This window comes from Physcomitrium patens, chromosome 25 (assembly GCF_059467195.1).
Source record: "Physcomitrium patens ecotype Gransden chromosome 25, ASM5946719v1, whole genome shotgun sequence".
Taxonomy (NCBI): domain Eukaryota; kingdom Viridiplantae; phylum Streptophyta; class Bryopsida; order Funariales; family Funariaceae; genus Physcomitrium; species Physcomitrium patens.
Window position 1 is genome coordinate 681,839 of NC_143434.1, and position 19,926 is coordinate 701,764.

Consider the following 19,926-nt stretch of genomic DNA (forward strand, 5'->3'; position numbering starts at 1 on the left):
AAGATGACATTTTGGAAATGTGTACCATTAGTAATAATGAAGATAATTGGTTACTAATTAAATATAGAATTATTATAAGTTTCTAATATCATCTAGGGGATGTATTCTTTGCTAATATCCAAACATATTGTTCTACAAAATATCAAGCAATATATTATAATAAATTTTCAAAAAGTTGAGTTTTAAAATAAAGATTGGTTGATGCTTTGAAGTTTAATACTTTGCAATGAATTGGTTTCATTAAAATAATTGAATTTATGTATTCTCAAAATTATATTATCTTGTATTGTAACCATCAAATTATGTTTGATAGCGTTACAAGATTAATAATAAAATTTCAACTTTGGTTCTTCTAATAGATGCCTTTTTAAATTGGAAACTTAAAAACTTTTTATCATTATAGACTTGAAAAATATTTTTTCAATGTTTTATAACAATATGATTTTCTTAGATATCATGTTTTATTAGTTATGCATATATTCTATCCTCTATCTATATCAGGTACTGTGAAAGTTTTATAGTTGCTCATTAAGACTTGGAAATGTACAGAACAACTGATTAGGTTGATTTTTAAAACTAAAAAACAACTGGGATGTAAGTTTAATTCAAAGTTGCAGTCTGATTCCCATTAATACCGCTTCTAGAAGGGACACATAACACCGCCTTTCACTCACTCTTTTGCAAACGTGAAATATAGGCTTTTCCTGCTTTCCACGACATGCTGTCTTTCCATTTTCAACGCCACATGAAGCTGTTGTGGTCATTGTTCGTTGGGTTCACACACCATGATTTGCTAGCAGTGATATTTTTAAGTGACCAGGCTCAGATGGTCATATCAAGTATGGAAGGGTAAACGTGAACACCAACTGATTGCTGAAACAATAAAACAAAAAACTTGAAGAAGAATTTGAAGAAGAAGAAGTAGACATGTCTAACAGACGAAGTGTGTAGAGGGAGATGAAACAGATGTGAGGTGGTTTGTTATGTTGTAGGCGAGCAATGGTTTGTTAGAGCATGTTGACACTTCCTGTCAAGTTTTGCAGCCACCCTGATTTTGTTGACACTCGTTGTGACTGGGCGTCTCTTCTCAACGTTGTAGAACAAACCATAGCTATGATTTGTCACGGACTGGATTAACTTGCAACGTTCATGACTTGCACAGAGTGCATTCTCTCGCTATGCCTGGAGCCAGTGTGCATGCCGTCGACTTTCATGGCAGAGTTGCAACAGAATCCAACAAGGAGACTGTGGGTGCATGTTGTGCACTATGGGGAAAACCTTGGACAAGCGGCCTGTGAAGAGGTAGAGTTCTGGCACGAAAGCCTTTCGATCTTATGAATATTAAAAGACGAAGTGGAGGGTATGGTCCTCAACATGGGGTGTACAATGTCATCCTTTTTCTGACGAGCATGGTTCAAATGCTGCATGAAGAATCACCCTGCAACTGTGATCCTAGGCCGGTACAATGCAGCTCTGAATTCATCGGAGCCCTTGCTGTGCTCCAAGGTCAGGCGCATTTCCTCGACTAAAGCTGGCTTCTCTTGTGGGCATGGCGCAAACAACAGAATTGGATATTTTGGTGCGCCATCTCCACTTCCATCCACATACTAGCCTGTATCCGCCACCAGCGAAGAATGCATCCCCATTTTACAGCCTTTCCAGCTTGCTTCTACTGCCAAGAAAGACTGTTACATGCTCTCGGTTTCTGCAAAAGAAACCAATGATTTTTTGCTTGAATTCTTTTATGGTGAGGTTGGCTTTTTGATCTGATCGAGAGCAAGGAACCAGCCATTGCTTCGTAAAGCCAAGTGTACGATGGACGGCATTTTCAACAAGGACGCTATGCAGGCAAGTGGACTATTTATGTTTCTGCATCTTCTCGGGAAAAAGATATCTCTGCCACGGACCAGCGTAAAGACCTCATGCATCCAGTGAGGATCTCCTGTCTTGTATGGTTACGGCAGAAGTGGTTTTATTATTCATTCACAAACTTCGTAACAAAGAGCTTCGGTGCCAGGTTTAGGGTTTAGAGCTTCGAGTGTGAAGACAACTGATTTTTTGTTTTTTTTCAATTGTCATCAATTGCTTCTAATCATTGTGGGGTTCACCAGAACAGAATGTCCATCTTCAGTGGATAGGTGGTTAACATCTTATTTCCAGTGCAGTCCCTTACATTTTTCTGATGTGTCCCACCGTCAGCAACACTTAGTGAGATTCATATGCTGTAATTGTTTGCTAGAATACTGAACTCGAAGCAGTGGATAGAAAAAATAGTTATCTGACATTTGAAATTTGTCTTACCAGTTAACCAGCCTGGTACTGCTGTTGTCGGCTGCCATGTACACCTGGTCATTGCCTCAGCAAAATCTGCTCACAAAATCCTAAACACAAAAAGAGTATGTCACAAGGCTGTTAAAACTTCATTGTGAGACTGAAGTAGTGTTACTGATACATGAGCAGGTACATCTAGCAGTGAGAAGATACAAAAGCTTGGGTGAAGGCCGAAAACGCCGTCTAGATAACGAATCACATCTACTGTTGTAAGCTGATGGGATCTTACGTGACCGAGAAAAGAGGAACTTCACCATCCATCATGATTCTTAGTAACTAGATCGATGCAATTTTAAGAGAAAAGAAGCCAAATTTTTCACCAGAATTGACCCAAGGGATGATCATCTGACCTTTTAAAGCCTAGGTTTTGCTGCTTTGCCAGTTGAGCTAGAGAAGACCTAAGCTCAATTATAATCATAGAATCATGGGACCATTTCAATCCTAGACGGCAGCGAGACTGATAGATAATTTAGTACAAGGGAGTTTAGGACTTGTTAACAAAATCAAGACGCTAAATGCCAAAAACACAGGCCCAGTGAAGGGCCCGTTCTTCCTGGCAGATCATGAGGACAATAGAGGTTCTGCTTGGTGTGATGCCTCGGTTGCGTGCTCTGCGAACACCCTTCCCGATATTCTTCCTTTATTGTTGTGACGATCGGCGAGTTTCTGAGCACATCCCCTTCCTGTTCTTTGGTTGGCCAGCGACTCCGAGACCATGACTTTCAGTGAATCCAGAATCCCCATCGGTTCCGATCGCTCGTCCGAGCATGTAACTTGCACTGTCACATTCTCCCTGCTTACTTCTCTGCTGCAGTGACGATCAGCTGAACGTGACAAAGCATTGCAGGCTGGACCATCTGCCGGCAATCCAAGCCACTCTGCAATGCAAAAAATGAATTCCACTTCAGATTTTAGTGCTCACCCACACTAGAGCTCAAGGTATGAATGATACCACAACGTTGTAACTTACCTTCTAAACATTCTTACTCAAGGATGAGCCACTCGAAATTGATTTCTCGAGAAGGAACTAACAACCAACCATCTGTCCAAAATAGGAAAACCAGATAGTTCGGAATTTACCAGGGCCCCGCTCATCTTGAAAATAGAATCCATGGACTTCCTGTTGCGCTTTTTCTACTGCTGACGAGTTCTCAGAAAAACTCGTAGTTCCCACTTTTAAATGACTCCCCTGGAAAATGATACAAACAACAATTGGCGAGGAATGTACAATTCCTGATCAGTGAATTCGTAGTATTCAGAACTATTGCTAGTCGCTCAATAGCTCGGGCTTCAATTCTCAGGAAGATCAATCCAAGTCTTGCAGTTACCTTCTTGGAACTCCTTGTAATCGTCTGAGGCCTGAATGTGCACTCGGCCATTTCTTGGTCCTGCTTCTCCTTCCGAAGTTCTTCTACTCTCCGTTGCTTACGTTCTTTGTCTGTGCAAATTATCTTGTACCACTGTCGACTTGTGCTGCCACATCAAGACGTGACACTTATTAATTTTGAATCTTTAACTTCTGGAGTCACAAAATGGTTCATAATGCCCTTTGGAATTTACGTGAATTTTCTCCTTCGACCAGCAAGATTGCGAGACAGTCGATCCATCTTGAATTGATAATTAGAGTTGCTGTTATCGAAATGAGGTTTATGCTTAAGAACCGAATGTATTGTGGCTCTGTGACATTTTTTCTGCAAGGTTTCAATAACATCATCACACTCTAAGCGAAACAAAGCAGCTTGAACATCAAAACACACACACACATTTATACATACATATATATATATATATCAAGTCCAAGTCGTAGCGAGCAGCTTCAAAAAGCAATCTATGTACCTCAGCACCAAGCATCAACTGCACAAATTGACTGCAAGTGAAGGGCTTTTCAGCACATTCCTGGTCTTTTATCACCTCCATGATGTCTTGAACCACGTCAGCACTCAATTGATCATAATTTGCAGTCGCAAGAACAACCTTTCCGTCCTGTTAGAATTGTGAAAACTCTTCCAATTTAGCCTTGGAGCGCAACTGATATCACAAAGGATTAGAATACTCAACAGGATTCTGACAACTTGGGACATCCTCTCAGAAGTTCGTCTGGAATTAGAGAGGTATTAGTAACAGGTTGTGAGACATGGTGGTGCAAGACCTTGTCCTCGTCCAAGCATTCAAATACTTTTTTGAAACCTTTCTCTTCAAGACGCCCCAGTAGCCTCTGAGAAGTGGCTCCAACATACTGACAACTTGCTTGTTCCTTTTTGATCTTGTTATCCTTCGCAGCAAGGACCTCCTTTTTATTGTCAAAGGCGAACTTCAGTTTATACAAATATTCACCGATTGGAAGACGTATCGGGTTCCTCTGTAGAAAAGAATGCAGGTCATGTCAGACATCTTCCACTAGACTAGATCGAACTATGAATTGTTTTACAATGAAACTTGGTCCAAGGAAAATAATATCTCACGTCGGTTTGAGGTTTCCGTCCTGTGAGCGGTTTGAAGAACCTTCTTCCAGTGGCAGGATCAACGGGTCTGTGAACTAAGTGCTCTTGCATCTGCTTCTTCTTTGTTAACTTCGATGCATACTGCAATAGCCTTTCAAAGACAGTTCCCTCCTGCTGCACACTACAGATTTCCCCAGGCGTATCCATCCCCTCCACTTGACCCCTATTTATAGCTGGTCGGAATGTCACTCTGCACACAATCAGTTTCATGATTCAAAGACCTGAGGAGGCATAGAATTATTGCGTAGATTCAAGGTCTTCATAGTACATGGTTTTCACCTGCGTTAGCCATGATGCGGCGTTGATAACCAGATGGCAATGACGCGAACACCCAGGTTCCAGTCTTCAAACACAAAATACTAAAATGTGCTATGACTGAAAAGGCCCATGGATATCAAGAAGCAAGAATTTAATACCCCTGAATTGTCCTCACACTAGCAACTAACTGATGCTGGTCAGAACGCAAGTTGAGAACAGTAAAAATATCAAGCAATCAGATCAAGGGATGCTCTTCAAACGCTTGCCGTCACTCTGTAAAAGACCGATCTTCGAATGGCCAAGAAATGAGCAAGTTGTTGACAATGAGGGCTGGCAATATCAAATCAGGAACATGAGAAGCTGATGCACTGAGAAATTGTCAATACTTATATGATGGACAAGAATTCGGCAGTTTATGAAATCAAGCATCTCAAGCTAATGATCAAGAAGACATGCAGACATTCAAGCAATTACCAACACGTTGATAAGTTCTATGAACCTCTTCTTTCATAACACGGAAAAGCTAATGCATCTGCTGAGCAACACATAGCTTTTCTTGGGAAGGTTGCGGTGTCAACGTGAGTGCAGGGGGACTTATTCCTTAAGCAGATCAATTTATATACACCAAGGAACTGGAACCTCTAGATTCATCCTCCACCTATGTATGAAACATGAAAACTAACAATTAACGTATACACCTACCCATGCCAATAAAAACAGGTAAGAATTTATTAATTTATCAAAATTAAGGAAAATGTCGAAATATCTCAACAAAAAGCTCAAATGACTTAAACCATGCCAATAAAAAGTTAGATGATGGTTTTCAGCACTAACCCTTCAGGAAACCACTGCATGTACTCCGCCTGCCGTCGTCTGCGACTCTCCGCATCCAGAAAAAGTTGTTCAAACCGATTACATCCATCATTTCGTTCAAAAGAATTGTCTATTCGGTGGTTAATCTGAGGCTTGAAAGTGCATTCCATAAATTGAGCATCCCATACCTGTCATGTCAGTCCGGAAACTGTTAGATTTCTCATGAGTCACCGTCATAGTTTGTGTGACATGCTGCTATAAGTCTTTACAACATCTATGGTAGACTTACCTCATTTCGAAGTTCCTGCAATTGATCTTGCTTTGGTTTTTCTTCGATTTGATTGAGCCTCTTCCAAACCTTACCATGCTCCCTCTGTAAATTTTTAGCTCGTTTGCTACACAAAGCAAGTAAAGATATTACAGTGAGGGACATGCAGATCCACTACATGTAACTATGAATGGAGATTAACAAGACCACATACTCATAAGTCTCAAAAATGTCCGGACAAAACATCCCTTGCTTCACTGAGCTTCTCATAAATTGTGGCACTAAAAAATTTAGTAAAGAGTTTCAACATCTATTTAGTTCTCTTGAAAGAGTAGCGAACCAAAAGCAATAGCCTTAGGTTTGGAGTTTTAATCATCACCTTTTTCGACCAAGAGCACCTCTAAATTTTTAGAAAGCTATCGGAGTTTTTAGATGGAGGCCGCACTAGAGTAGGCAATGTTCTACCCACGTTTCACTACTGGCGAGCTGTTTGTATAGTATTGATGACGAGCAGGAATAAGGAACTCAAGATATGATACAACTAACCTGATTTCAGGTATTCCAGTCAATTCAGATAATTCTTTAGCTTCATCCTCCTTTTTCTTTTTTTCTACGAGCTTTTGTTGATTTTCTCTTTTGGTTAGACCTTCAGTATACAAGAGTTCTCCATAATTCCTGTATTGTTTTGCGGTTTTTCCGCGCATTAGCATTATCCTCCAGGATTTCTGACAGGCCGAAACCACAATGCAGGAATTAGTTCATTCAGCAAATCGAAACAAATTTTAAAATATTCTGCACCATTCGTTAGCAACCAGACCATATAAAATGAAAAATAATATATATATATATATATTGTGAGCCACTCATATTCAATCGTTGCAGCACAAATCTGTATTTTGTAATTTGTGCAGGGACAAACTTGAACCAGACGTTTTCAATCCATGAAAATGCAAGGTTCTTCAGTCCGCCTCGTCAACAACATTTCAGTTTCTGAAGTTCAGTGGTTATCTGAATATCCACGAACATAACGCTGTTCGAACAAAGACCACTGGACATTGTGGACGCTACACCCACATGAGGGCATGACCAATAGAGTATGTATCAGGTTCCCGTCTTGCAAACCTTTGAAACGTTAATTTTATTCTTGTCGATCTTCTCCTGATATCTTTCATAGCTGCGCTTTTTGTCTTCCTCTTGTTTTTTCTTGTGTCTTGTAAACTCAGTGTAAAGACGCATGTACACAGCCTTCTGTTCACACCAAATCAGACAGATGCACCATGCCCAACCTTAGATTTGATCAAGCTCCAGGTTCTTCAAATTGGTGACTAAGAAAACAATGATGGAATACAAACACAGATCACCAAAATTAACATCCATGTAAAGAAGTGAGGAAGCCCCGGAGGACTTACTGCCTGTTCTGGGCTCGGCTTTGGAGCATAGGGCTTCGACTTCTCTTTCTCCGGTGCCAGGTTTCCAGATTTGGCTAAGCTGGTCACAGTAGGAGCGATAAGACTGTCTGAAACTTTTTTCTGTAATACATTTGACTTTGGCTTTGCTAAGGTAGGAGACTTCCGACCTTTCTGAAAGTAATTGTTTTCTTTCTCCGAAGCAGCAAACCGGCTTTTGGCAGCACGGTTATTGCAATCACATGACCCAGAGGATTGTTGCTCGCACCGAGAGTCGTGACGCCCTTGGGATGTGGGAACGTCCTTGCGTGGCCAAGTCTCGTCATATGAAGCACACTCATCGTTAGAACAAAATACGATGTCTTTGTCCTCTTTGCTGCATTATTAAGAGATTTACATGTTACACATTCTGTACAAATATGCCCTTAATATTCTGCATCTTATTCTAATTGGCAAGTCTTCACAGCTTAGTGATGATATCACAGTCCAAATGAAATTACAAATGAAAATATCACGCTTATTCCACTTGGTATAACTGTATTAGTCGAACTGTCCATGCTCCTGAATAATGCAATACTACAAATATGTCTGAGACAATGATGTCGAACTTGACAATATGACAAAGAATTTTTTTGCAGACGACCAACACATACCTGATACTAATTATGTTACTAACGATGTGCTCTGTGAGCAGAGCTACAAATTGATCTGGAAGATTATGGTCCTGACAAAATTTTATGGCTACTGCTTCAGCAGAGTCGCCCTCTTTCATTTCAATGTGCTCCACACATCCATCCTCGATTTCCACAGTTATTGCCAACAAAACCCTCCGCTCATCCAATTTATTTTCTGCAATGAAAGGCGAGGCAAATATGAGAAGGATTCTTTACAGTACTGCTATGAAAATCAGAACCTAACATCCACAACCAAGAGGAATTCTTCGTTTTTAGTGAATGTAGGAACCAAATGTTGGTTTATCTCACCCTTGTTCCCCTGGCTACCACCATCCAGAGCCGGTTTGCATTTGAATGCCCCCTTCATATAACCATGCATATTTGCATCGTTAGGAACCGGATGCATGATGCAAGTTTTCAACGTGGGAAAATTTCTTTAAGGTCAGCAATGAAGACAAATGAGTCATGAAAAATAAAAACATGACTTGATTCCTCAAAAACACACCAGGCATTTCGGAGTCCCTCGACTCTTGGCCGATCTGTTTTCTGCATCGTCGCTTTGCATGAGGCAGGTAGGCTTCAAGACATCATTGTCGCATCTTCCCTTGGATTCCTTCAATGTTCTCGACATGGTTAACTCTCCTTAAAGCAATGCACAAGGTTGTCCAACTTTGCCTGTGGCAGTGCTTCGTAGTTCTATGCACGGTGAATAGAGGATGCGTATGGAAAGCCCTCACTGCGGTTCATGAAATACTGCTCTGGAACAATCAACACATAAAGTTATGAAAAACATAACTTGTGAAGTGACCCCTTCTGAAGTTATCTACTCTAAATGACAGCTTTGGTGCATTAGTATGACAACCAGATAAGGCTCCAACTTCACAAGCGAGTAACTCCTATATCAAGATCCCTTGAAAGTAGACGAACCCCGAAGCAAGCAATGTCCCTCCAAGCGTAGGGAGTAGAGACCCCTGGACAGAGAACATCGAGCAAAAGAAATCAAATTGTATCTTCGAATTCACGTCACAAAATCACTAGTTGAAACCATCTCATGTAAAATTTGAAAAGACTGTTTTAAAGCAAAACGAAGAGCATGTAAATTCGTGCTTCGATTTACACTGGAATTTCTAAGATTAATAAACGTTTTATTTTATAACTACATATGAAAGATGGGCAAGTGCAGTAAGGCTTCGGAGATAGGCCCTATTCAGCTCCTTGTTAACGCTGCTTCTACCAAATTACATGCTCCGAAAAATTTGCCATTCAAGAGTTCATGTCATATCTGGATATTCAAAGCTTAAGAAATTATTATCCTGATCGCGGATATTCTCCTTCGTCGTTCAAAATACATGAATTACCTTTGCAATATAAATTGTTCAGTACGCCAGACTTCCCCATATGTCAAAGGAATCAACAATAGCGTTGTGATCTCTCTTTCAGATGCAACAAAACGTAACAGATAATCGTATGCGATCTCCATGATTGCGATACAAAATCTTGCCATTGATGTGAAGAAAGCAGAGACGTCAAGGATAGCAAACAGAACACGTGAATCCAGGACCACCTATTTTTGGGAAAACAGGATTGTTGCAGTGAGATTGTTGCAATAAGAAACTCATATTGTAGCATAGTGCCACATCCGTACCCATGCACAGAAGCTGTAGTAATAGTGATAATTAACTAACCAAGCTTCTGAATTAATTCAACCCCTCAGAATAGACTGAATTGAGATAAGCCTTCAGGTTCGAACTTAGGCCTACGCCTCCAGCGCTAGTCATTGGGTGTTGTACTGAGTCCTTCACCGCGAACGTTCTCTGAAACTTGAATGTAGCACAGCAGCCAAAGAGTTAAAATATGAAGCTACAAACCACTGTTTCTGGACTCTGCTGTTTACCAGGGGGATTGCAAGCGAAGCGCTCACCGTAGGCAGGGAAGGAACCCTCATCAAACCTAGTGGTCTATGCGAAAGAACTCCGGCAATAGACGGAGTGTCTTCTACGTTGAAACAACTCCACGGGGTTGAAGCAAAGCCTGCAGTAATATAAACAGCGAAGGAGGCTAGGTACGCACGTCAACCATAACCATCAACATGCTTCCACGCTGTACTTGTAGAGCACAAATGCATTGTTCAAAACGAATAACTACATCGTCTCAAAATTACATGCAACAGTAACGGAAATACAGCCTACGGAACGAGGAGAGAACATCCTGGACATCGATTACACAAGAAGGGCTTCCGATGAGTAGCTGTCTGAAAATAAAACCGCCACGCAATGCATGCCCCGATGACGAGACGGACACGTCAACAACGTCAAGGCGACGATGGTAAATAGTGCAAATGGACATACGAAGCTACGAAGAGCGGGCAGCTAGGTGAAACTCTGGCACATGCAACACTTTCAGGGCTACGAGGACGTGAAGGCAAAGCGACGGAATGAAGAGAATGGGAGAGGAGAGAAAGGGATGTCCGAAAGACTGATACAGCTGCTTTCTGCGCTCTCCAACAACATGCTCCTCCATTCTGCTTCGTAATTCTGTACGTAGCCGATAGTTCACGTCGGTGATGTTCAAGGATCAGGGGCCGCCCAAAGGATGCCAGCTACTACTATCTTCTTATCCTGTTTTATATCCCATTCTTACTTGACACAAGAACACATTTTCACACGACAGAGGTAGAGTATGTGGAGTTTGATCAACTGTTGGCGCTTATTGCCCTCCTCAAACACTGTTAGCTTCAACGAGAAAAACGTCGACCTAACCTCAATCAACAGGACATCGGTATATGATGGCACGGAGCTGTCACGTTCTTTGCCATGGCATGTTTTCTACCTGAATTCCCCCATCACAAAATAACCGTACCAAAAGTGATTTTACTAGTTTAGCTGGAAAATTACGGTGTTATATGTAATACCAAAATGGTGGGTACATCGTATTACATGTCAAGTATATTATACAAGTCAGTACAAACAATACGACAAAACAAGGGTTTCGATTTTCTGGCATCGGAGTTTTCTCTGCACTTCATTGAAAGTCCTCAAAACAATAGATTGAATAAAATAGTGTAATGATCAGTAGCTAACCGTAGATTCTGTTTTAAACAGAGTCTCACAAGGAGGAAGAGTGTAAATTGACTAAATAACCTTTGAGATTTAGAAAAACAAATTCAGGAATCAATGACATAGACGTCTCTTCCAGACACCTGGACTAAGCACACGCCAAAATCTTCAGAAATTTACGTAGAATACGAAAACAATCGAATCAGTAAGTTACTCTAGATACCGAATTTTACTAACCGTTTCGAAACGAAGAAAGAATATCTTGCCACATTTCTTCACATAAAGCAATTATTACTTTTCTGCCCCTGGAAGAACACGGCTGACGTCAAGGCAATGCACTGTTCGACCAAAGCAGTTGTAATCCCACCCGTCCAGTTGAGCTCCAGCAACAAATCGCTTACGCATGAGCCTAGGAGCGGCAACGAATGGATTCGGAGAGCCTTGTCCGTTATTCAGAACGCTTTGAACAGCCAACTTGAAGTTCTGGCTCGTATGCTACAATCATAAAGTCGGCAGCTCTTCATCTCTAAAGACATAGACTTACTCCCAACTGTGTGCAGTGCAGCATTCAGTTTGCGAACATCTGTTGACGTAGACAGATCTCACAGAAGAGCGCTCCATGGTTTCGCTTAAAGAATACTGTAGCACGTCACACTCGTAAAACTCGATTGGAGCTCAGGTCATAAACATTTTCCTCTCCAGCTAAAGTTGAATGCAGCCGGCCACCTGCCCAACCATTGTTCATTGCTGCTTTCTTTGCCGCTTCCCCAATAACTCGTGTGCCGTCAGGATTCTGATCCTCGAACTCAGGGAGCCCATTCGCCAGTCTCTCCTTTCGTATTCTCCTCTGTTCCTCAATTTCTTTCCGAAGCCACCTTTCAACAGTCCTCTGTAATTGCGTAGCAAGGATGAGTTACAATGTGGCAGGTCACTGATAGAGCGCAACAGCCTGACACACAGAGTCTTCGCTCTTGCGCACAAACATTAAGGACAGTAACAGAGAGCACATTCCAGATGCTGAAATGTGGGTTATACTCTCAATTTTGTGATCCTAGTTAACAAGTCGCAGGATACTATTAGCAATGCAGACACGTACCATCAAGGAAAGCTCCTTCATTTCCGCAATTTCTCCAATCGGCTTGGCGAATCGCAACGTCCCTTTGGACACGTAAGCCTGAACACAAGATTGCCTTAGATACGGATGTGCTCGTCAGATCTAGGGTTACAACATCACAGAAAACAAATTTCTGAAGAGAAGACTGACCATGTGCGTAGGCCAGGACTCAAGTCCATCAAAAATATGAGTGGCATAGATGATAGTGGCCCCTCTTTCTTCGCATTCAGATCTAAGGAATCCCATCAGATCGGCACGTGCCAACACATCTAGATCGACTGTTATCTCGTCCAGAAGCAACACCTGCACGAAAGAGGACATCGTTTGGAGCTTCAACGAAAGGATTGCATTAACTCCTTCATTATACAACAGCTGTACAGTGTCAAAATCATTTGGGCATGTAGTAACCATGAGCGACAACGAGTGCAGCGTAATTGAAGCGGGGATCACAGATGAGCATCTCTCAATCCGTTAAATGTAGAGTGTGTGACCAAAGTACAATTGAATAAAAATGGAGAACTACCTGATACGGGCGTAACAAACCCATGCAGATTTGGACTCTTCGCCTTTGGCCATCGGAGACTTTGTGCATACGCCACTTCAAGTCAATATCAAGGACCTGATAATTATTTTTACAAATATCAATGTTACTGGGCATGATGCAATCAAATCAGGGTCAATTTTACTCAACTCGTAGTTTTCCATATTTCGCTATCTTTAACACATCGAAAAGTTCCTTACTGATCTACGTGTCTAACCCTAGTAAAACTTTAACTGTATCTTATTCCGTAGCGATCGAGTTGGGCGCTGACCCTCCAACCTGAGAGGGTTAAGAGCTTACACCTAAACTTTGTGCGAAAAAGAGAAATAGGGCTTTAAGTGATTATAAAAAGTCATGCTCAGCACCATTCTGAAAATTTTGAAGATACATGCTTCCTGTTTAAAAGGATACCTTGATCAAACGATCTCGTCTTTCTGCATCGACGCCTTGTAGTCCGAAGATCATTTTCTCAGCAGGAATGTCCATCTGCAGAGGGACATCGAAGCCTGCGAATGCTACATCTCGTCTCCACTGCACAATCAGAGAAAGAATACAAACCGTAACCGTAAATCTATTTGTACTAATTGAAGGTAATCCAGGATAGAATAAGCAAAAGGAGGAATAAAATACTAATGTTTATCAACCCAGTGTGAATTTGAAAAATGGTATTTAGAAACTCAATCAGACTGCGATGTAATTCTTCCCAAAATAAGAATCACTAAGGGTAACAACCTCTCCACCAAGATAAGCTAGGGCACCACTCGATGTCAGGGCGGTATCATGGAAGGCCGATCGACCTAAAACTCGCACCATGTCGGGGTCCACCATGTGCTTGCCGCCCAAGATCTTTAGAAGAGTTGTCTTGCCTACACATTCATGAGCACATCCAACCACAATGAGAATCAATGAACACAGAGAAGCAGAAGTGATTCATACTCATCAGCGAAGCATTGTCGATAGACGCCTTCTGACTGCGGGAAAGGACCCTTGGCGATCATTAGACCTTTGCTCTTTTTCCACATGCCCATTGGTGCTACTCCGATACCATTTTCTGAGAACCAAACTATCACGAGTAAACCCTCACGAACAAAATGAAATCAATTGCGAAGACATTATTTCATGCACGCTCTTCTTTTCTGTTTTAGAACATCTGACAGCCACGGTGTGCTCATAACCAGCAGTGTGAAATACATTGACTCATGATCAGACGTGTAATTGCTTGGAGGTTTTTCAGCCAAGGGCATCACAAGGAACCATCTATACACACAGCATAATAGATCAAACGACAAAAGTTCTGTGGCCGTGATATCGCATTCTCAGATGCGTAAGTTGCGATGGGAGGAAAATATGGTGTACACTATAAACCCTGGAGTCCAACATAAAAAAAAATAAAATAAAAGAAAAAAGAAAAAAGAAAAAGCTCCTAGCAAAATCATGCTCCTGACACGAGTTCAGCTCCTCAACATAATAAATAATAAATAAATAAATAAAACGGTCATAATTAAGAAGAATGCGATACTCTGCACAGGAATCTCTCGCGGGAATTCCAACTTCGCAAACCAACACAGGGGCCGATTATGAAAATTCCAAATCCATCGAGAATCACAGCCTCGTCACCTCGGAGGCGCTGGTTCGAGAGAAAAAGGAGGGGGGAATGACATGAGGAGGAGGATAAAGAAGCGTAGTGGCTAACCAGCTCCATTGGCGCCCACGAGGAGGCACCGGTCCCCAGCGTGCAACGTGAGGGAGAAGTCTTGGATGAGAGGCTTGGCGCCAGGAGGGGGAGCTCCATCGATGCCAGGATACGTGAACTTGAGGCGGTTGATGTGCACAATAACAGGCTTCGCAACATCCTGTCCCTGGGCTGCCATGAGAATGCACACAGGCCGAGAGGACAGAGCGCGAGTGGAGGAGCCGAGAGGGACGACGACGCAAGAAGAGGCTACTACTACTTCTGCTGCTGCTGATGCTGCGCTGCGGAGAGGAATCGAAGGGGAGGCGTGGGGAATAGAAACCAGAGGGGAATATGATAGATAGCCAACTGCTGAGCACAAGAGCGAAGGCGGGGCAGAAGAGCGAGGGAAAGGGGGACGTGGAGTGGGAGCTGGAGTGGGGTCTGTGGGACGTGGTGAGGCTGGGGCCACGACCCCCCCCCCCCCCTTGCCGTCTTTCCCTCTTTCCCTCGTTCCCTCTTTCTTTCCCTCTTTCTTTCTTTCCCTCTTTCTTTCTTTCCCTCTTTCTTTCTTTCTTTCTTTCCCTCTTTCTTTCCCTCTTTCTTTCCCTCTTTCTTTCTTTCCCTCTTTCTTTCTTTCTTATTATTTATTTCTTTGAGAATAATTATTAATGAAGATCAGATAGAACTTTGCCAATTTAAAAGAATATTGAACATCATATATCAATTGTAAAAAATTTAACTTTTTTATAATCTTAATCTTCTTTGAATCCATCATTAAGCCTTTATTTGATATAATATAGCCAAGAAACTCTACTTATGACTCATGAAATATGCATTTCACCAATTTGATAATTAATCTATTATTTGATAACTTTTATAAAAAAATAGATATATTATTTATATTTTTTTAGAATCTTAGAATAAATTAGGATATTTTTGAAATATCATATAATAAATTCATGAAGGAATTCACAAAATAAATTATTCATCAAATATTAAAAAATAGTTGGCACATTTGTAAAACTAAAAGAAATGAGATTCTACTTGAAATACAAATATCTTCTATAAAAAGTGATATTTTATTTATTTTTTCTTTTTTGTTATGTGTACTAGATTATAGGCTCCACATACATCTATTTTGATGTAGATCTTAGCTTAATCCAATTGATCAAGAAGGTCAAATATTAATAGTATAAGATAACAATTTTTATTATTATTACTTTGTTGAGACTGCAATAGTTGATCTATATCTACAAAGTTCTATATTTTTTCTTCATGAAGAATATAAATACACTTATAAGAGATTTGAAATGTTAAATAAAGCTTTTTTCTAATTTTTATTAATATAATCTTTCAAACTCTTAAGCTTATTTTGTGATAAGTTATAAATTGGACTAAAATGTGATTATATATCATCTTAAAGATAAATAGCACAATCATATGAATAATGTTTTGGCAAGATATTTTTATTTTTTTTAATAAAACTTAAAATTATTTTTATTCCTTTAGAAGGATTATTGGAGTACTTGTTACTTTAGATGTAGAAGTTACATAAACAATAAAAGAAGCATCATTCTTAGTTGCTCTTATAAATGCTCTTGCTCTAATCTAATGAAACTTTATAATTTTTAATCTAAAAATTGTATAGAATTTTCAATCAAGTTTAGTGATAATAAGTTGTGGTATTTTAGAAAATTTTATTTTGCAAGATTTTTAATTCATATAAGGATTATATATTTTCATCCAAAACAAATTTAAAATAATGGAACTAGACAAAGATCTAATGATATTAAATACAACTTGACTACTATGATTCTCTAATACTATTTCTAATCGATTAGTTTTATGAGTAGGATATCTAGAAAATAAGAATCAATTATCTATGACTTATATATGGACGGCCTTAGATTTCTTAACTATAAGAATTTTAAGAATTTTTAAAAATTCTAAGTTAGTAAATCAAGCAAAGACTCTTAAATTTATTAAATCAAGAGTTTTGAATTTTTGTGCATCCAAATATATTGGTATGATAAAGTAACAAGAAAGATTAGATGATAATAAGAGATTTTTTTTAATTTAGAGAGAAGAATCCAATCATATAGTCCTTATTGTATCTGGACATCTATAATTTTTTTCAAAGCATTTGATGATGTAATTTTATTCTTCATCCAATATGTATATTAATGCTTTTTGTGGCAATTATCAATTTTTTGGCCAATTTCTCTACAACACAAAAATAAGTTGTATTTTCTTCAAATTTTTTTTTTTGCTCAAAAAAAAATTTATAGTAAACTTTATCAATTTACATATCTTCTACTTTCAAATGTTTCTACAATTAGAAAATATAGAAGATTCTAAATAAAATTTAGCATAAAAAATAGATGTTTATCTTTCCAAGGTTAGAAAAACCAATTATTGTCCTTCACATCTTGATTAATGGCTTTATTGAGTGATTGAAGATCAAATATAGATAAGAATAAGTTCTTCATATTATCTTGGAATCCCAAATGAAATTTGTTTGTTAATGCTTCATCTTCTAAGTTTATATTATATACTAATTGTCAAAACTTTGTGGCATAAACATATTTATTGGTAAAGACTTTGAATCTTGGTTGTTGCAAAATAAATCTTAACATGTTCACCAAATGCTTCTTCAAATGCCACCAAAAATGTCTCAAAGTTATGTAATATGGAAGAATTCTTCTCAAAAAATGGAACAAATGTAGATAAAACTTGACTTGATAGCAGAATTTGAAATAATCCAATATAAGATATATTTATGGAATATTGCTCAAGATGGAGTAAAGTAATAAGTTTTATTAAATTCATGAAGCCATGAAACTTTAAAGAAGTTCTATTAATCTTCTATGAGAGACTAATTCTTAATTCTTTTGCAACTGAAGTTGAATTGTTGACTGTAATACATACATTTTTTAGTAAAATAGACTTTAATAATGGAGTTCTTAAGATAAATTGTGGTTTTGGATAAGGTGGCTCTAAGCTTAGACCATTATGTATGGTCATAAATATTTCTTTATTTTGCTTGGACAATGACTTTGACTTAACTCTCAATGTATTAAGAGCATTTATAATCAAATCTAATTTTGCTTCTTTAGAATTTTTTGTACTAAATTCCTTACATTTTTTCATAAAATGAAATAAGAAGAAATAAATATAAGAAAAAAAGAATAATATTGGTCTAAAAGAAGGTAATCTATAATCTCTAGAATTCTATAATACTTTCAAAAAAAAGAGTAATTTTCTTTTTATCCAAAAATATCAAATTCTAATATTGTATTACATTGATTTTAAAAATTTATTACAAATACACTATTCAAGTAGGACTAGACTTCAAGAGCTTAAAAAAATAAAAGAAAAGATATTTACTTTATACTAAAAACAAAGAGCTAAAATAAGATACAAAATTAAGATCAAGAGGTTTAAGCTTAGCTATACGGATTATATTGTCAAAACTACAATTTTCTTACATGAATTAAATGCAAGGAATCTCTTTGAAAAGTTTTTTTAATATTTAGAGGTGAAAAAAGCCTCCAATAACCTTCAACTACCATCTAAGATGTCTTGGAACCTTCTAGCATCTTTCAAAAGCTTCTTAGAATCTATTAGAACTTATTAAGGACTTCTTGGAATCATCAAGAATCTTTTAGAATCTTCTAAGGCCTAATAGAATCTTTTCTAATCTGATAGAATTTTCTTCTATTATGTGTATGTTCAAAATTTAACTATCTAATAGAATGAGAAAGACCTAGAAGAAGAAGTTAATAAAACAAATCAGAGAAGAAGGTTTGTAATTTGCAAGATCAAGGTTCGACACAAAATATTATCATTATAAGAAAAAAACCTAATATATTCAAAGTCTCTCTCTCTCTCTCTCTCTCTCTCTATATATATATATATATATATATATATTTATTTATTTATTTAAAGCTTTGTTTCAAAAAAATCTAACAAAAGATGCTTTCTCTTGATCTAGTCCATTGACCTATCATTAAAGCTGCTATAGAGAGACATAATGCCCTTTTTAATCCTCCATCCTCTCTTCCTCTTTTCTTATATTTATTGCAAATATCAATTAGACTCTAGATAATAACAATGTCTATGACAATAAAAACATTCAAATTAAGAAGGCATAGCTTTAATAAAAATAATCTATTTCTAAATGAAGGACTTTGATAGTCTCTAAAACCAAAATCATGATGTTAATTTCTATAGAAGAGAGGTATTGCAATCTTAAATATTACAAGTCTAATATTATTCTAAGAATCTACAAAAGATAGATTCTAGCTATTAGAAAAGACACAAGGCACAATAGATATCAACATGAGGGTTGAGTTTTTCCTTCCAAGTGTTAACCACCATACTATTCTCTTGCATAGATCAAATAATATAACTTCTTTAGGAGAAGAGGAGTTGAACCAAAAATCATTCCAATTAAACAACAAATCTATATTTAGTAGAGAACTTTATTTGTATCCTATTAAATTGGTCATAGAGGTTTCACTTTAAAGTAACTTGTTGCAAAGTTTTACAAAATGATTAGTAAATTCTTCAATGGTAACCTAAAATTTTGATAGAAGTTTAAAGATCAATATACTAACTAGACCTTACAAGAAGTCATTGCCAATTGTTTTTGTTGTTGGCTTTGTTTTTGGAACTACTTTAGTATATTTTTAAAAGATATGTCTCTTAATATTTATTGTCAATCACGTTGTTGTGATCATATTTAAGAGAAGAAATTTCATAGAAGTGGAGAGTACTTAATTGAATGCCAACTTTAAAAAAATATAGTTTAATAGATTGATGCAAGACAAACCATTCTTTTTTTTTTTTCCTTTTTTTTTTTTTTTTTTTTTTTTTTTTCTTCAACACCTTTGTATCAAGTAGGAAATTGGAATAGCACTTTTTGTAAATGATTTGTTACAAACCTGTATAAGCTAATTCAATTGTAGAGTTTTGATAGAATATTATCATAGTATATTTAGTATTTTTAGAAACTAAAAAAAAATTAATCTAAAAGAAGTTCCAAAGAGAACTACAATAAAGCAAATTTTAATATGTAGATATTACTTCTTCTGTAGCAAGAGGAATAATTGGATCTTTATAAATATTTTTGACAAAATGAAGACCATTAGACTATAAGATTGCAACCTGATAAGATTTTAAATAAATATCAATTAATAGAAATTAAAAATCCTCCCATAATAAATAATTTCAAATATCACAAAATGAAGTAGAGGCTTAAACCAAAAGTACCTGCACATTTGTGTT

General features: G+C 37.9%; 2 protein-coding genes across 17 annotated transcripts; both read right to left on the reverse strand.

Annotated features, from left to right (window-relative positions):
- Nucleotides 1–502: 502 nt before the first annotated feature.
- LOC112278377 (uncharacterized) lies at nt 503–10,969 on the reverse strand. Of its 16 annotated transcripts, XR_016501126.1 has the most exons (20): nt 9,937–10,967; nt 9,610–9,815; nt 9,179–9,222; nt 8,757–9,009; nt 8,561–8,612; nt 8,231–8,426; nt 7,581–7,953; nt 7,294–7,419; nt 6,718–6,896; nt 6,193–6,298; nt 5,925–6,091; nt 4,794–5,022; nt 4,481–4,690; nt 4,168–4,314; nt 3,892–4,022; nt 3,660–3,804; nt 3,412–3,520; nt 2,682–3,209; nt 2,302–2,381; nt 503–1,705 (listed from the first exon to the last, which is right to left on the reverse strand). XR_016501126.1 is itself a non-coding variant. In XM_090247872.1 (17 exons), the coding sequence occupies exons 2-17, from the start codon at nt 8,880–8,882 to the stop codon at nt 2,358–2,360; spliced, it is 2,601 nt and encodes an 866-aa protein (XP_090103998.1). In that variant the 5' UTR covers nt 8,883–9,009; nt 9,937–10,968; the 3' UTR covers nt 2,302–2,357. The 16 variants fall into 16 exon arrangements, 1 of the variants encoding a protein (XP_090103998.1); XR_016501131.1 differs by lacking the exon at nt 9,610–9,815; XR_016501133.1 differs by lacking the exon at nt 9,179–9,222 and having other exon boundaries at nt 8,757–9,004.
- A 306-nt stretch (nt 10,970–11,275) lies between these two features.
- LOC112278380 (ABC transporter I family member 20) lies at nt 11,276–14,952 on the reverse strand. Its single transcript, XM_024511763.3, has 7 exons — nt 14,656–14,952; nt 13,695–13,828; nt 13,374–13,493; nt 12,945–13,040; nt 12,572–12,724; nt 12,404–12,481; nt 11,276–12,196 (listed from the first exon to the last, which is right to left on the reverse strand). The coding sequence occupies exons 1-7, from the start codon at nt 14,831–14,833 to the stop codon at nt 11,957–11,959; spliced, it is 999 nt and encodes a 332-aa protein (XP_024367531.1). The 5' UTR covers nt 14,834–14,952; the 3' UTR covers nt 11,276–11,956.
- Nucleotides 14,953–19,926: the final 4,974 nt, after the last annotated feature.

Excerpts from the sequence above, each read along its gene's own strand:
- LOC112278380 (XM_024511763.3), bottom strand. The coding sequence starts at position 14,833 with ATGGCAGCCCAGGGACAGGATGTTGCGAAGCCTGTTATTGTGCACATC. Across the intron at positions 13,494-13,694 it reads TAGCTTATCTTGGTGGAGAG|TGGAGACGAGATGTAGCATT; the intron begins GTTGTTACCCTT and ends CTGATTGTGCAG. Across the intron at positions 12,197-12,403 it reads TGAAGGAGCTTTCCTTGATG|AGGACTGTTGAAAGGTGGCT; the intron begins GTACGTGTCTGC and ends ACGCAATTACAG.
- LOC112278377 (XM_090247872.1), bottom strand. The coding sequence starts at position 8,882 with ATGTCGAGAACATTGAAGGAATCCAAGGGAAGATGCGACAATGATGTC. Across the intron at positions 8,613-8,756 it reads GAGGGACTCCGAAATGCCTG|GGGGCATTCAAATGCAAACC; the intron begins GTGTGTTTTTGA and ends GGTTATATGAAG. Across the intron at positions 6,897-7,293 it reads ATAAAATTAACGTTTCAAAG|AAATCCTGGAGGATAATGCT; the intron begins GTTTGCAAGACG and ends TCGGCCTGTCAG.